This window comes from Onychostoma macrolepis, chromosome 09 (assembly GCF_012432095.1).
Source record: "Onychostoma macrolepis isolate SWU-2019 chromosome 09, ASM1243209v1, whole genome shotgun sequence".
Lineage (NCBI taxonomy): Eukaryota > Metazoa > Chordata > Actinopteri > Cypriniformes > Cyprinidae > Onychostoma > Onychostoma macrolepis.
In genome coordinates, this window is record NC_081163.1 from 10,880,040 (window position 1) to 10,896,837 (window position 16,798).

The 16,798-nt window shown below is 37.0% G+C and overlaps 2 protein-coding genes across 6 annotated transcripts in view; one reads left to right on the top strand and one right to left on the bottom strand.

The window, feature by feature from the left end:
* pdia5 (protein disulfide isomerase family A, member 5) overlaps positions 1 to 5,352 on the bottom strand; it is a 54,617-nt gene extending 49,265 nt beyond the window's left edge. Inside the window, exon 1 of the mRNA XM_058787081.1 lies at positions 5,201 to 5,352. Coding sequence (XP_058643064.1) covers positions 5,201 to 5,305 — 105 coding nt within the window. The 5' untranslated portion in view covers positions 5,306 to 5,352. The remainder of the gene's footprint in view (positions 1 to 5,200) is intronic.
* A 2,196-nt stretch (positions 5,353 to 7,548) lies between these two features.
* sema5ba (sema domain, seven thrombospondin repeats (type 1 and type 1-like), transmembrane domain (TM) and short cytoplasmic domain, (semaphorin) 5Ba) overlaps positions 7,549 to 16,798 on the top strand; it is a 137,111-nt gene continuing 127,861 nt past the window's right edge. For 4 of the 5 annotated variants that reach the window (XM_058787077.1, XM_058787075.1, XM_058787080.1 and 1 more), the window contains exon 1: positions 7,549 to 7,686. The gene's annotated coding sequence lies outside the window, so the exon portion shown is untranslated. Of the gene's footprint in view, positions 7,687 to 9,332; positions 9,464 to 16,798 lie in introns of those variants that run through there. The other variant, XM_058787076.1, reaches the window with a different exon arrangement.

Below are 16,798 nucleotides of genomic sequence, written 5' to 3' on the forward strand. Positions count from 1 at the left end.
CATGCAGGGAAGGAATGGGGTGATGGAGGATCACATCTTTTTGCATATTCCTAGCTTGAATCTCTTTGTTGCTGCATTTGAAGGAGCTCCTTATGGAATCTTTAACTCAACAGGGATGGTCTGCAAATCATTAACTTGGGAATAAACAATTCTTTAACACACACATATGACACAGATTTCAGCAGCATGCAGAGGAATGAAATTCTGAAAAAGAAACATGAAACATGGTTTTCGGTTTCTTTCCAAATTAATCTCTTAACCCAAAAATTATTCAGAAAATTTACAGAAGAAACTTGAAGAAATTTGATTTTCAAATAAAAATCAGAAACTTCAAAGTCCTAAATAATAAAGTAATAAAAACCGACAAGGCTAACAGCAGGTTAAAGTATATAGTAGTGCATTAAACTCAAAAAACATCTTATGTCCCATGTTTGCATTCGTATCAAGATTTTATGTACTGATTTTGTGGGAAAATGTGAAACATTCTCTGGTATGGAATTATTTACACTACCGTTGATTGAGATTTATGTATTATATTCTCCAAGTTATTTAAAATAACAGTTTTCTATTTTAATAATAATATACAGTGGGTACAGAAAGTATTCAGACCCCCTTAAATTGTTCACTCTTTGTTATATTGCAGCCATTTACTAAAATCATTCAAGTTCTTTTTTTTTCCTTATTAATGTACACACAGCACCCCATATTGACAAAAAAAAACACAGAATTGTTGACATTTTTGCAGATTTATTAAAAAAGAAAAACTGAAATATCACATGGTCCTAAGTATTCAGACCCTTTGCTCAGTATTTAGTAGAAGCACCTGGATTTGGGGATCCTCTGCCATTACTCCTTGCAGATCCTCTCCAGTTCTGTCAGGTTGGATGGTAAACGTTGGCGGACAGCCATTTTTAGGTCTCTCCAGAGATGCTCAATTGGGTTTAAGTCAGGGCTCTGGCTGGGCCATTCAAGAACAGTCACGGAGTTGTTGTGAAGCCACTCCTTCGTTATTTTAGCTGTGTGCTTAGGGTCATTGTCTTGTTGGAAGGTAAACCTTCGGCCCAGTCTGAGGTCCTGAGCACTCTGGAGAAGGTTTTCGTCCAGGATATCCCTGTACTTGGCCGCATTCATCTTTCCCTTGATTGCAACCAGTCGTCCTGTCCCTGCAGCTCTGCCATAAAGCCCCGACTGGTGGAGGGCTGCAGTGATGGTTGACTTTCTACAACTTTCTCCCATCTCCCGACTGCATCTCTGGAGCTCAGCCACAGTGATCTTTGGGTTCTTCTTTACCTCTCTCACCAAGGCTCTTCTCCCCCGATAGCTCAGTTTGGCTGGACGGCCAGCTCTAGGAAGGGTTCTGGTCGTCCCAAACGTCTTCCATTTAAGGATTATGGAGGCCATTGTGCTCTTAGGAACCTTAAGTGCAGCAGAAATTTTTGTAACCTTGGCCAGATCTGTGCCTTGCCACAATTCTGTCTCTGAGCTCTTCAGGCAGTTCCTTTGACCTCATGATTCTCATTTGCTCTGACATGCACTGTGAGCTGTAAGGTCTTATATAGACAGGTGAGTGGCTTTCCTAATCAAGTCCAATCAGTATAATCAAACACAGCTGGACTCAAATGAAGGTGTAGAACCATCTCAAGGATGATCAGAACAAATGGACAGCACCTGAGTTAAATATATGAATGTCACAGCAAAGGGTCTGAATTCTTAGGACCATGCGATATTTCAGTTTTTCTTTTTTAATAAATCTGCAAAAATGTCAACAATTCTGTGTTTTTTTGTCAATATGGGGTGCTGTGTGTACATTGAGGGGAAAAAAAATTAACTTAAATGATTTTAGCAAATGGCTGCAATATAACAAAGAGTGAAACATTTAAGGGGGTCTGAATACTTTCCGTACCCACTGTACATTTAAAAATGTAATTCATTCCTGTGATGGCCAAACTTCATTTTCAGCTGCCATTACTCAAGTGTTCAGTATCACATGTTCATTTAGAAATCATTCTAATATGCTGATTTAGTGATCAAGAAACATATATTATTACCAGTGTTGAAACAGTTTTACTGCTTAATATGATACCGTGAAACATTTTTTCAGGATTCACTGACGAATAGAAAGTTCAAAACAACAGCATTTATTTGAAATATACATTTTTTGTTATGTATCTTGTACTGTATCTCTTGTACTGTCTTTTGTAAAGTTTTTACTGTCACTTATGATCAATTTACAGTGTCCTTTGCATTTGAAAGTATTCTTTTTTTCTCTCTCAAAAAAACAACAACTGCAAACCAACAATAAAATAATCCTTTTGTCTTCTGAAGGCATGCAATAGCTTTTTGTGATGAACAGACCAAAATGTATCTAATTTACAGAGATTCTGTTCACTCTCAAATCTCATGACCAAGTGCAATGCAGAAAATTTGAAAAATATTGATCACACATAGCTTCAGAAAACCAGAAAAAAACACCCAAATTAAATGGACTACTTTATTTACTTTAGTAAATGGATTATTATTTTTTTTTTTTTTCATCATTTACTCATCCTCACGTTGTCAATGGTCCCAATGACTTCAATAGTATGCGGAGAAAACACTATGGAAGTCAATGGGGACCATCAAATGTTTGGTTACCCACATTCTTGAAAATATCTTCTTTTGTGTTCAGCAGAAGAAAGAAATTCATACAGGTTTGGAAGAACTTGGGGATGAGCAAAGAACAATTTTCTGAAAACTTACAAATCACTATCTACTTTACCCGCAGGAAAGAAAGAAACTCAGATATTCTACCTAACAAAAAAAATTTTGGTCAAACTATTCCTTTAACAACCAAAGACCATTACCATCCATTTTCTAATTCTTCCTTTCCAAAAAAAAATAAAAAATTAAGAACACTGCACAAAATGTTTGCAAAGCTCTAGTATAAATTCCTCAGCGATCTAATTATATCCAGTATGTTGTACTTGACTGTAGTTTATGGATACTAGCGCTCCTGCTATTAATCTTCCGCTCAAGGACACCAGCGTTTCAGCAATGGACCTTGCTGACATGTTTTGCACAGCATGGGAAACACTTAAACAAAAATGATCTGTCATACGTCAACGCAAAAACATCTTGCTTAATCAGCAGTGGAAGCTGTCATCAAGCATGCACTGCGCAACCAGCGTCGCAAATCTGCTTAATAAATAAAATCTAATTTTCACTTTTAGGGTCTCACTGATTCAGCATAAACCGTGTCGTTCCTCAAACACACGCCGTCTTCCTGCTGAGCCAAACAACACGGGGGGCTTCAGCTCTGCATAGCTGACTAAGGTAATTCACAAACAGAAGGAAATGACTCCACAACTGAAACGGTTGATCTATGAGTCAAATATTCTCACACACTGAGTCAAAATAGTTTACTGTACAGCTAGCTGTCTCCATACACAGCATCTTGCAGGGCCAAGCAGTGTGGGATGGGGAAGAGAGAGGGCTGTGGGGTGCCTGTAATCAAGATTAAGAGATTTTATAAATTGTTCTGACAAGCGGGAGGGCTGGAGGGAAGCACAGATAGCAGAGAGCGGTTTCTCTTCCCCCACCCAACCACCATAAAGTCCCAACAGTTCAGGAGAGTACCTTTGTTTGCGGTGGCAGGCGCAAAACAGGATGTGAGACAGGAAAGCTCCTGTGTAATGAGAGTTGACTGACGTGGCAGAGCGGCTATTACAGTTCGGTGTTGAGGACACGGCCCACATTGATTCACAAATCAGTTGTGGAACAGGGTTGATGCACTTTAAACTGAAGCAAATGTGGGTTAATTAGCACCAAACATTACAAGCTCATTTCTGTCATGTTCATCAAGAGGAGAACAAGGAAGACAGAGAAGAAAAACAGCCCCGATCAAGGTTAAATTATGTTGCTTGCTACTGTAAATATAAACCACGCCCTAACACAAACTGTAAGATAAAGACAAAATAGAACCATAATAGAGAAGTAGGAATAACGGTTGGTTCCATATGCCTTCATATGTTGTTGATTGTGCATCAATGTGGGAGCCTGTCAAACAGGTCAATATAATGGGTCATATTTTGTAAAAATGCGATTTATAGCACACGTTTGTATTCATGTTGTTTGAAAAATGCTCATATTATTTTAAATGGTACACTTATAGAATCATTAAATAAAAAGTATCAAGTAAAAAAAAATCAAATAAAAAATACACGATTGTACAAATTATTTTCAATAAAGTTTGCAAACATTTGTCGAGGAAAAAGAAACTGATACATGGATATCAACAAGTTTCCTAAGATTTTCTTCATTGGATGTAAACAAAAGGTCAAACATCTGAATTTTTGTTTCTAAAGTTAAAAACGAATCGTCACAGTCATGGAGGGCCTAAAAGGTATTTTGTGTTTTATGATTTTCTTGTCACAGAGAACAAAATGCATGCACTTCCTGCATGTTGGTAGATGGACAAAACTTTCAAATATTAATAGTACAATAATAATAATAATAATATTTTATAACAAAATCACTTCACTACATTGTTTTTCCTTGACAAATACTTATATATATTTTTTTATTATTATTATTTTATTTTTTTTGTAAACGATTTTCAGAAAGTCACACATCACCTAAACCAACAACAACTTTAAGCTCGTCAAAAATATCAAAATGACTTTTAATTAAGAAATTGACTTGTTCATCATAGAACAGGTGCATGGTGTGCACGAATTGAATGCATTTTCATGTATTTTTGAATAACATAATAGATCCGGACAAAATTAATGAGTATCTCATTACATCATTGACCCAAATAAGACCTTTAAAATAATTCAAGAACACCTCTAAAACGATATATTCATATCAAAGCAATACGCATAAGTGAAATGCACATTTCATAGCAGATAGCCAACATATCACCAACATTAGTGAATCCGTTTTGGCATTAGATAGTTGCATGGTGAGCATAAGATGCTCACGCATGTGAAGCACAAAGCTGGATGTGTATAAACACCAAAAACAAGAAAGGAGAACTGATGAATGAGACGGATTGATCTGAGTGTCTCTCTCTCTTCTGCTGTCAACTTTGAGCTACTGCTGCAAGAGGGACAGAAGATCATTCCCTTTTCCTTTCGCTTTCGTCTTACGTCAGACAGAAAACACCTGCATTTAACATTATTGATTATATCGATCCATTAGATTCCTTATAAAGACTCACCAATGACAGGAATAAGAACATTTCGATCAGTCTCCGACGTCTCCCGTATCGGTTCCAAGAAGCCATGATGCCGCTGCCACGTCTGGCTACGCAAGCGCAATCCATGTTCCTCCAAATCCCTGGAGAACGCAGTGCTTCTTAGGAAATGTAGTTTCTTCGGAATTGTAGTTTATTGAGGGAGCAGTAAACGGGTGCTTGTGATTTGTTCAAATGTGAGTGACTTTAGCTCATGTAAATGATTTACCAGCCATGCAGCAACGGCGAAATAACATTCTATCAAACGGTTGTTGAACACAGGCTTCAAAACTGAAAGCAATTAGCCTATTTTGGATTAATGTGAGGTGTTCAATGAATGAATTAATGATGGTTTTAAAATTTATTTCAGCTCAGTCTATTGAATTGAACGAACCACAGTCGAAGTGAAAGTTGTTGTATTTTGATGTGTGTTTATTGTATAAAATATAAAATATTTCTGACTTTGCATGCAAATGGCCTGACCATAAAACAAGAAGAAGAAGAAAGATCTGATCATTTATTTAGTTGCCATATACTGTGAAAGAAAGTAAAGCACAATTATTTAAAAAAATTTCATAAAATTATACAATTATGTTAAAATAAATATATATATATATACACTAGCCTATAAAACTCACTGTAACCCATGTGACCTTGTTGAACCCATAGCAGATTTTATAAATGTTCTTAATGTTAAATGGTGTAGGAAAAACTAGCTAGGGAACTAGGAAGAACAGCTCAATAACATTTAGAATAAACCATTCTTTTGCCAAGTAATATCATTTACCTAAACTGCAGTCAGCGGTTGCCAAGTGAAGCAATTTATCAGCAGCCTAATCAGAACTGACAGTCAGAAGTATCAGTTTTAAACATTTTTATTTAACAATAGTTGACTACTTTATTTTTCAAACAGTTCAAAGGCAGCTTCAGTGTTGCTATTTCATTATGTAGACACTATTAATAAGTATTTTCTTATGTTTTCATGCCTCATTACTTAAGGAAGGCACTTAATAATAGGCCTACAGTAACAATTATTATACCATATTTGCAATGTTCGTGCTTATGCGTCAGACACACTGTAGTGCCACCACCTGGATGTGACAGTGGTACGACACAACTGTCTTGATTGCACTGAGTCCCTTCCCCCAGCTGCTTAATGCATATTGCAACTTGCAGTGTTCGGGCATACTGTAAATCCACAGTGTCACAGTTTTCAATAAGAAAAACAGCTTTCAAGGGTCAAGCCAAAAGTTTGAAGTTTCTATTTATTTATAATAACACATACATTTTAAGTTAATATTGTTGGACAGTTGAAATGTTTATGAATGTTTAGGCCAATTTTTTTATTATTATTAGTTTTATTAAGCTAAATCTATAAATCTTAAATATAGCCTATATATGCTGGCTATAGGTCAAAAATGCTATTTAGAGGAAATAAACATTGAGTAGTCACATTAATAATTAGATATTACTTATTTCATTCTTACACTGTAACTCTTTATCTCGATCTAAATCTGTATCTAAACTGTCTGGAATGCCCTTTAGTATGTTTAAAATGAACATTTATTTTAATTTTTAATTTATACAAGTTTAAGGGCAATATCTGCCATCTAGAAATGATTTTCAGTCATACTTTTTACCTAAATGTGGGTGTATTTTTCCTAAAACACACTGTCTATTTATGTAAAATACATCAATTTGATCAATTATTTGACCCATATTTTAAACATTTGGGGGGTTTCTGTCATTTTCAGTGACATAAATTCTGACGGTGATGGTTTTGAACATCTTTGAAATGCTTTGTAAAAGCCTGTACCATGAAAATACAGTGTGAATATGGTAATCGTTCAGTACCATGACACATATAGTATCATGCATTCCTATATAACATGGTACAATGGTACATCTTGAGTATCATGGCACACCATTGTACAATTGTACAATGGTACATTGTGTGAGTTTATTGATTGCACCACACCAAAACCAAAACATGATTATATGACACACTGCCACTTTTGGCAACATTGTGAGATCCAAACAGTTAATTAATTGCCATGGTACCTCACTGATTCTAGGGACAGACTATCCAGGCATGATACAGGGGTGTTGGTGAATCCCAAAAGACAATGTCTTATTGATCATTTGAAACAGGTTAACAGAAACGTTTCCATTACAGGAATCCATGTAGAATGTAAAAGGAGAGCTTTAAGGGCTAATGCAACCACTGTGCCATACATGTGAGGTGGAGCTTCGTAACAGAGTTTGCACCCCCATTTGTTTGAATTGCAGCTGCCCTTCTGTAGTAGCCTCCTCTTTCCAGCACAGCGCAGTAAAGCAGCTGCAGGTCGATCGGTGGAAGTCATTCACAGAAAAGGGATACTGCACAGGAGACCTACGCAAAGCGGAGATTGCGGTTTATGCGTTGCTTTTTACGTACGGTAGAGTTTACTCCAGAGGAAGAACATCAGAAGGTAAAAACACTCTCTCAGATATCATTACCTCACCTTTAAATGTAGTTATTTATAGAAACAGCCTCTAATGTTCTTGGAGTAGGATGATACTGTGAAGTACTTTCTGAACTTCTGCGGTCCAGAGTTCTGCGGCCAGATTATAGGCTACTGACTATCAACATTTTAGCGAATCTCTGAGATTTTTTATTTATTTATTTATTTTAAAAATCTCCTATATAATTTCATTTGTTTTGTTTTCATTAGAAATACAAAGAATTGTCCGATTTCAAAGTAGCTTATGTTTTAATACATAGGCTATTTGCCAGAGGGTTCGCATGAACCAGTAGCAATTTTAGTAATTTAGTTGCTTTTTATAATTATTAAAGACTTCATGGTTTTCTAATAAAACCTGGTTTATGGGCACATTTTCTCTTTTTATGGTGATAACAAAACCCTTATTGGGAATGTCATGTTTTTAAAACGGTCTTCTTCTCTCAGTTTTATTAAAGACAGGAAAATGTTGTATATAAACAGTATTCAGTACAGTATACCTTTATCCTGACACGGAATTTACTCGCTGCTCACGTTCTGTTCAGGATCCGAGGAATTTTGCTTTGGAATTGAAACGCTCAGGCTCCCAGCAAAACACGCTGTTTTTCACTCTCCTTTATCATCGTTTGGCATTTGAAGGACATATTTTGTACTTTTAATCGAGAATAACATACTTTCACGAATTTGCGAATAAGATTCTCAGAAGAGATGGAGGGAAATATTTAACATCTCTCAGCTACACTTAGCTACAGTAGGGCTATATCGTTGTGTTTTCGCGCAACTTTATAAGCCTTAACAGAAAAGCTATTCGTAGGCTATTTTATGTTGTTTGAAAAGCGTAACCTGTATTTATTAGGCTGTTTATTTATTTAACAATCTTGAGTCGCTATGTTTGTGACTGAATGATAGCTACTGTCAGTCACCTGTCATGTGAATGATGGGCAATGGTGATGTTATTCAGAACAATTTAATACAGCTTATATTTTTTTCATAGGCACATACAGTAAAAACAGCAACAATAAATGTTATTTTAGCCTATATAGCGCCTTTCTATAACTTAAGCTTGCATTACAACACAAAACAAAGGCGCCAATGCCGGAAAACAGGTAGTCTGCAATAAAACGAGGTAAGACCAATAGCCTACGCTATGGTCAGCAAGTGAATATGTAGGTTACATAAACAGTATCACATCTAATGACAGTTTATTGATTTTTAGGACATGTAGGTGGGCGCTGAACTTATTATTGTGGGTCGTATCTGCAAGACACATATTTCTTGGCAGTTTTAACTTCTCCATTTTCAGCCTAGCGCATTTTTATAGTGAGCTCAAATCTGTGCTTCGGCTTTGTTACGCTAAGTGGCTCAAATTAAATTTCTCTAAATGATAAAACCTAGCCGTTTAAAACTTTGACTTAATTTTAACTCCACTTTTCTTTTCACTGTCGTTTGAACTGAAATAATTGCATTTGGTTTTGTAGCCTATATGATGTTCAAGTTATCTTCGCGAGAGCAGGTGTATACAGAAAATAGATTGCAGCGCTGGTCAATAACGGTAGGGGACAGTGTCGAGTCTTGCAGCCAAAGTACAGTCTCTTAAGAGATGGCTGGTAGCACACAAACGCCGACGCTAGAGATGGAAAATCACCTGTTGGCTTGAAACAATCTAAATCACGGGCGCTAAATCTTGGAAACGACCATCCTGCGGAGCTTTAACTCCAATCAAACATACCTGAAGCAACTAATCAAGGTCTTTTGGTTCATCCCAGCGTAATAACAACAACTTTGTTTAAAACGCTGTAATTGAATGAAAAGCAAACGATTGAGCCGGTTTCAGAGCTTTAGATTTCACATTGTTGTAAGTAGGGATAAATGATAGATGCATTTGATGTTCTTTTAAGCTAAAATCAAAGAGCTTTTATATATCGAGATGCGCAAGCTCACATGCTCTCCCAGGACAACATCAAGGTTTGGTGTAAGACTGATCAGCACATTAGTTTGGAAAATGAAGGGGCTTGAAAGGAAAATCATTATGGATCCAGTATTCGCAAAGAAAAAAAACTTTTCCTCACGAGTGCAGCTTGCTTTGAAATCTTTTTTTTTTTCATAGACCCAATTTCATCCTTGATAGTGGTAGAGAGTGAACAAATCCTATGATATTTCCCCATTGTTAAACCTTGAGACCCCAATGTCTTTCATTTAAAGTGAGAATAAATTAGGTCTGGTTTAGTATGTTTAGCTTGACTACCCTCAGGGGGATTTGGAGATATATTTACCCAAGCTTACTCATGTCCACTTATTCTTACCCAAACACCCCTCACACAGCAATATTTATACAGATGTCTCTTGGAAAATGCATCTCAATTGTTTATTAGTGATGCTTGCTGCTTTGGTTGTTGATCAGGATTTCTGTAGGTTTGGACTATGTCAATTTCAAGAGAAAATCTCAAGGGGGTCCTTATAGTATGACTCACTCTCAGAGGTCTGACACTCCACAGTAGATTGTCATTACTCATATGATGAAGGAAGTCTGGCGCTATTGTGTGTGTCTACGTGTGCCTGAGGCAGCTTCTGAACGTCTCTCTTAACCAAAGAGGCTGTTTGTTTACCGGTCCACTAAAGGCTTTTGTGTATGAGTATTAATATTCATATAGCTTCACCCCCCACCACTACCACATTTGTCAGTCGATTCATATGTTTTCGTAGTGCATGAGGCCTCGTCTTTTCATATGTAAAGTAGGTTTTCATGTGTAATGATCTTATGAGATCTCTTGTCAGTTTGTAAGTGATTAAGTAGTAGCCTCATCTGGACGTTGATTAGTGAGTGACATCCATAGAAACGAGGCCTGAAAATGCAAGGAAATCTGATCATTTGCATTTGATATCAGCATAAATAATTTTAGCACTTGGGAAGCAATGACTTAGTAGCCCTTATCAAAGTTTTAGCGATGCATACGTAAGATGTGCCATGTGAATTATTTCTGATGTGGAGCAATCATTTGAGAGGGGACGGTATGGATAAAAGTTTAATGGGAAAGAACTTGATCTGACTGGCAGTAGATATGACTGCATGGAATAGAGAGTCAATGTCAAGTGTACTTCTGTCTTGTTTTGGGGTTAGTGTCCATACTTGAAAATTGTGTCATTTTTTTTTGATCACCCTCATTTCCTTCCAAAATCATAAGATATTCTTTTTACTGTGGAGCATACAAGAAGATGATGTCTTTGTATGTTTTACCATGCAATGAAAGTCAATGGTCAACAAAACTGTTACCAACATTTATCTTGATATCTTTTGTGTTCTGCAGAAGTATTAAAGTCACACAGCTTCTGAACGTAATGAGAGTGAATGATGACAGAACCATAGAGGTGTAAAGTCATAAATTTATAAAGTTCCCACTGAAAAGCTGTCGGCAGATTCTTCATGCTCATAATACAGTTTTAAACATTCATTAATGTCTGAAGAAGCATTTTCTCTATCATAGCACTTCTTCATTTTGAATATTAGATCTCCTCAAGGCTCCCAGAATTCATCTTTCTGAATTATCCTAATGATGTCTTCCATAAGAGCTGGTCTGCTAATATGTTCTAGCTTAAGCGCGTGTGTGCGCTGATTTTCTAAGTAAAAGCAGTTAACGAGCCATTCATTAGTCCACACCATTCAGGTTCTTCTCAAAACCATCTTTATTACCACTTTTTTTTTTTTTTTTTGCTTTTGAGGGAGAAATTTAGTTCTTAAGTGTTAAGGTGAAGCAGCAGTCTAGCAGCTGGAACTTACTTTTTGTATGCAGAGTGCTCTGTTTCAAAGCACTTCAGAGGTGTGTAAGATAACTGCCAGTGTAGGCTGACATTTTCTGACCTGACACATTGCTTGAGTTTTTTTTTTTTTTAACCATATTTAAAGGAAGGTTTCTAGCAGGCTCTTCTAAAAGTTTCTAAGTGATGTTAGCTGTATAATAAGCTTAATAATTTCTGGTACTGGCCTGCTGTAATTTATCTTGAAAATGATTTTTTCATTTGACATTTCCTTTTTTTTGCATTGATAACAAGCCTCCACAAGCTTTCATGTTTTGCAAATGCAGAAAGCTTTTAAAGCTTTTTTTAGCTTTTAAAAGAAGCTTCTTATGGTTTTACCAGTTTTCATTATGATAAATATAAACCTTGTGTAAAAGTTGATGTTGAGCAAAATCATTGTGATTATTATTATTAATAATATTATTTTCCTGACTGTTTTTTAAAACCCTGGACTACAGAGGTACTATGATGCATTCTCACACGACGAACAAGCAAGTGCTTATGAAGATCAATAGGGCGTTAAACTTGAATGATTTGCTTTAAATGCTATGCTCTCAGATCTCTGCTTCCCACATATGTGCAAAATGATTGCACATATGTAATTAAAGAATCTGACTGTGGACCACGTCATATTCTTTCTTACGGTTTACAATGACTTGCACCGCTTTGCCAAAAAAAAAAAAAAAAAGGTTTTTGCAAGTAAAAGCTATGAAATATATAGAGAGAGAAAATGAAAGAGAAAACCAGAGCCATAATTAACTTGACTATTCAAAGAATTATCATAGTTTAGCCCCAGTAGCTTGAACCTGAACCTGTGGTGCCGTTGGTGCTGAAAGAGGAAGCGTAGCTTATGGTGTTCCCAGGCTGTCTTCGAAAGGGAATAAAGGTTTTTGTGTTGTTCTCTATTTTGATGCCCTGATTGGTGTGAATTGTTGCTTTTCATGAGTCGCTTCATTATTATTCTTGCTATCAAGGGGTGGACCAGAAGGAGTTTGGTGGCCTTTGGCTGCTTCTCAAGAATATTGTAGGAACGCCCTGCTATCTTTTGTTTGTCGAGGGGGTGGTGGTGGTGGGGTGTTTTGAATTAAATGTATTCCCCAAACAGTTCAACTGGAGCTCAACTGGAAAAACAAATCGTGCTGATGGAATATCGTCTTGGTCTGTTCATTTACGATAATACGTGGCTGCATGTTGTTTTCAAATGTGCAACTGTCCGTAGCACAACCCTTCTGAATGTCAGAATCCTGGTGTGGATGGATGGCTGGGCGCTACTCAGTCTGTGAAATGTGATCTGTGATACGGCTGAGCTGCTCGCTGTCTGCAGCCCTAATTAATACTTGATGTGATTGAAGGCGCTCAATTTGTCTGGAGTCTTATCTTGTCAACGTGTTTGTTTTTTTGTTTTTTTTGCTGAATGTCTTTCAGACAGACGGCAGCTGAAATACAACAAACAATTAAGCCTTGGAACCGACAATTACGTCCTATGTTGTCATGGAGATGTTTCTACACAAATCAAGCGAGACGCATTGCTCACTCTTGTGGGTTCTAATTAAACGAACGCTATACTTCCTTAATCCCACCTTTTTCGCAATTGAGAAATCGTGTCCCTTAGCAGGCTGAAGTTTTCTCTCAAGATTTGCTGTCAGCTCCCGAAGCCAGTGAGACGAGTGGCGAAATGTCTTTAATAAACAGAAAATATGTCTAGATGCAAATGCTTCCAGTTTGAGAACTCAAGTTATTTGTTTGTCGTTTGTCATCGTGAATGGTGGATTGTCATTTTAATATTTGTAAAGCTGGTTTTCTCCACCCCTCTGTCAAGGGAGGGATGCAGTTGTATGTAAGCGGACGTGAAGGCATGCATCTTTTCTTTGGCATTGTTCGGTCGAAGGAGGCTTCAATGAGGAGACGGGGAAAAGGGTAGAGACCAAAATGCTCCCACAGTTGATTTGCCCATTGTGGGGGAGGAACACTATTCCCATTGATGGTGTTGTTGGTGAAGCCCCCAAAAGCTGGAGAAAGGGGGCCCATTCAGTGCAATGGGTGACCCTGCAGAACTATGGGAGATGGGTGTTAGTGCTTTTGTGGAGCACGGTGGGAACATTGTCCCTATTCTAGTGATTTAATACCCCAGGTTTGAGGCACTTTGCTATCTCCCCTAAAATGTTCATGTTCTGTCCTATATCTTTTTCACAAGGTAAAATGTCTAGTTATAATACCACTCATTTATTTCTGTTGGAGAAAGGTGAATGAGCAATTTGCAGTCAAATGATCTGTGTTACCCCATAGATATTGAAGCCTATTACCAACTCTGAGTGAAAAATAAAGCTGGTAACTGTGAGATAAAGTTTAAAATAAGACATAAAATCACATTGTGAGTTATAAAGTAATGATTTTGAGATGTCAAAAGTCAGCTTAACTTTTTTTCACTCTCAAGCTAAAATTAGCTTCCATATGGAGGATGGTCCAGCATTAGTGTAAATAAAATGCTGTTGTTACTAGCTTAAATACATTTCAAACAGATTCACCGTAGTTCAAGTGTTTTTGAAATAGTGTAGCTTTTCCAGTAACAAGGTGTTTTTTCCAAGTAATGTGAGAAATGCTACATCACTGTTTAAAATCAGGGCACAATAAAATGTTTTCCTAGAATGTATTTGAGGTCCAATTAATTGAGTGGATCTGGTCGTTTGGTTCAAAAATTGAGTCTAGAAATATTGTTACAGGAAAACATTGCTAAATGGTTTTGATTATATAAATTGGGGTGTTTTAAAGTTAAATCACGTGGTAAATTATAATTTCAGTGCTTTCCAGAGCAAGATGCATTTAACTTGTTTAAATTATGAACGCATATATAGAGCCACCACTGTAGACAGAATTTCTCCTCTCTGCCCTCTCATTGTCACTGACAGTCCACTGGGAATCTTTAATCCAGTGTTTGCACACCTGATTTTTATCACAACCTCTAAAAGAAACAGAGAAATCAATTTCATTCAGCTTGGCTGAATAAAAGAACGGTTATTATTTAGTTTGACAATTCTTTCTTTCATCCTCTGGCTGACAGTCATTTTCAGACGTGTATGAACTCTTGATATTGAATTTTGATAGGTAATTCGAAAAGGGCACAAAAGCCCGGCACATTTCTAAAATGTAGATTTGAAAGGAATGCCTTTCAGATCCAGAATGACAGACCATGTAAACTCTGGCTGTAAAATGAGATATTAATTGCCCTTTGCTTGCAGTCACTTTTGAATACAGCAAGACGGATGAACAAAAGGCCTCCGAATAGAAAAAGCCACCAGAGTCGCTTATCAGGTGCATTCAAGATTCATGCCGTGGATCGAGCCTCTTATCTCTCTGACCCGAAGTGATCTTCCTCTTGGGGCCTTGCCTTTCTACCAGACGTTGATCCAATATGTCTTACACCCTATAAAGGTCTATAAATTGCCCCCTTGAGGGGAAAAAAGAAGATCAGACTAGGTTTCTATAGCCGTGGGAAAAGTGAGTCATATTTGACCTTATCTTGAGTCAAGAAGTGTTTAAGCGTATCCACAGATGTAGGCTTCTAACAGAAATAGGCTTATATTAAGTTCATACCTACAAGACTACACTTATATTTTGGTTGTAACATTGGCCTCCAACATTGTCCATTCAGTCTATCATACATTTAGCACCAAGAACTTCTTTTCTAGTCTAGTCGAGCCTATACGTGGTGTGGTTGGTTGCTGTTTCTATAGTGATTGGGGCACGAAGGTCCATCTCAAACACATCGACAAACAGAACCTTGTTCGACAGTGATTAATGTCCAGTCTAGATCAACACAGAACATGACAGAATGTCTCCATGAGTAATGCTAATCCCATCCTGCACTCTTCATCAATAAATAGTCAAGTTTGTTCATACAGATTTATGAGTAATACTGGTGAGTTAACGAATAGGGAATCTGAAGGCTCGGCTTTTGCTGCTGTTTTGGAAATAGCAAAGAGGGTGAACGCATAGCGGTGTAAATTGTTTGTATACTCTTTAAATAACAATTTACTTAAGTGATCAAATCATTTAAGGCAGTGACTTTAATAAGCATATTAGTGAGATTTAGGCGTGATTTATGCTTGTTTTGTGAACTGAATCAATTGATTCATTGAAAAGCTCTAATCCAAAAATAATGATTCAAACTGGATTAGTCTGAATTATGAATGACTTGTTTTGTGAACTGAATTGTTCAGAGGTTTTGTGAACAAGTGATTCATTGAAAAGATCTAATTCAAAATGTATCTCATTCATCTTCTCTCATGACCTGTCATACTATAAAGATTGTGAAATATATTTTTTATACTGTATGTTTTTTATTACCAAGATAGGTGGACATCGCTCACTAGTTAAATATGCAATGTGGTGAGGTTATGTGAAAACAGTGTAGTAATTGTGGTATAATGCATTATATTTCACATGCATTGTATGGCGAGGAGTGGTTACCGCTCAACCAGATCTGCTGGAGATCATTTTTTCTTGTGAAATTACAATTGTGGGCGCACAACTAGGTGACCCTGTCCCCAATTCCAACTTCCAAGTCTGTGTCCTTGCAGGGTAATGAGTAATGTCAGGATCTGAATATTATCCTTGGGCTGGGATGGTTTTCTGCTAAATGGCTTTTCTTCATTCGCTCGAGATAACCTGTAATGGGGATTTCAGTTAAAAATCTATAAACATAGATGGATGACTTTGTCCTTGTTTTGCCATTAGTCAAGAGCAGCTCATAGCGATCCTCAGACATTTGGCTTATTCTCATGTGACCCATATGAAAATTCCTTCAGTTTTCTTGGTACAGCTTGTCCTGCTAGCATGTACTGTGTATGTCAGTCAGTCCACATTTTTCTTTAGTCATGTTGCGTGCTGCATACTGTTGGATATTGTTAGATTTTGCTGTATTTGGTTGAGCAGTAGTTTGGCTCGCCAATGTACTAGATTTCTCTAATACATAAAATAAGTAAGCTTGACCAAAGTTCTTGTGGGGAGAATAATTTATTGAAGGTAGCAGTGTAGCAGTTCTTCAGCAGTGATGTTAGCATGTCATCCTTCAAACAATCTTAACCCAAAGTACTGTCTGTGAGACCAGACCTTTATACCTGGTAACAAATGTGCTACAAACAACACAATAACACCCCATGGAGATCCCATGATCCATTGTCCTGATGGCCATTTGGTTCACACTTTACAACAGTTCATACAGCTGGCTACAGTTGATTCAAATACATTTGACTAAAGTTAATTAAAAACAAATAATCTTTCAATATGCTAT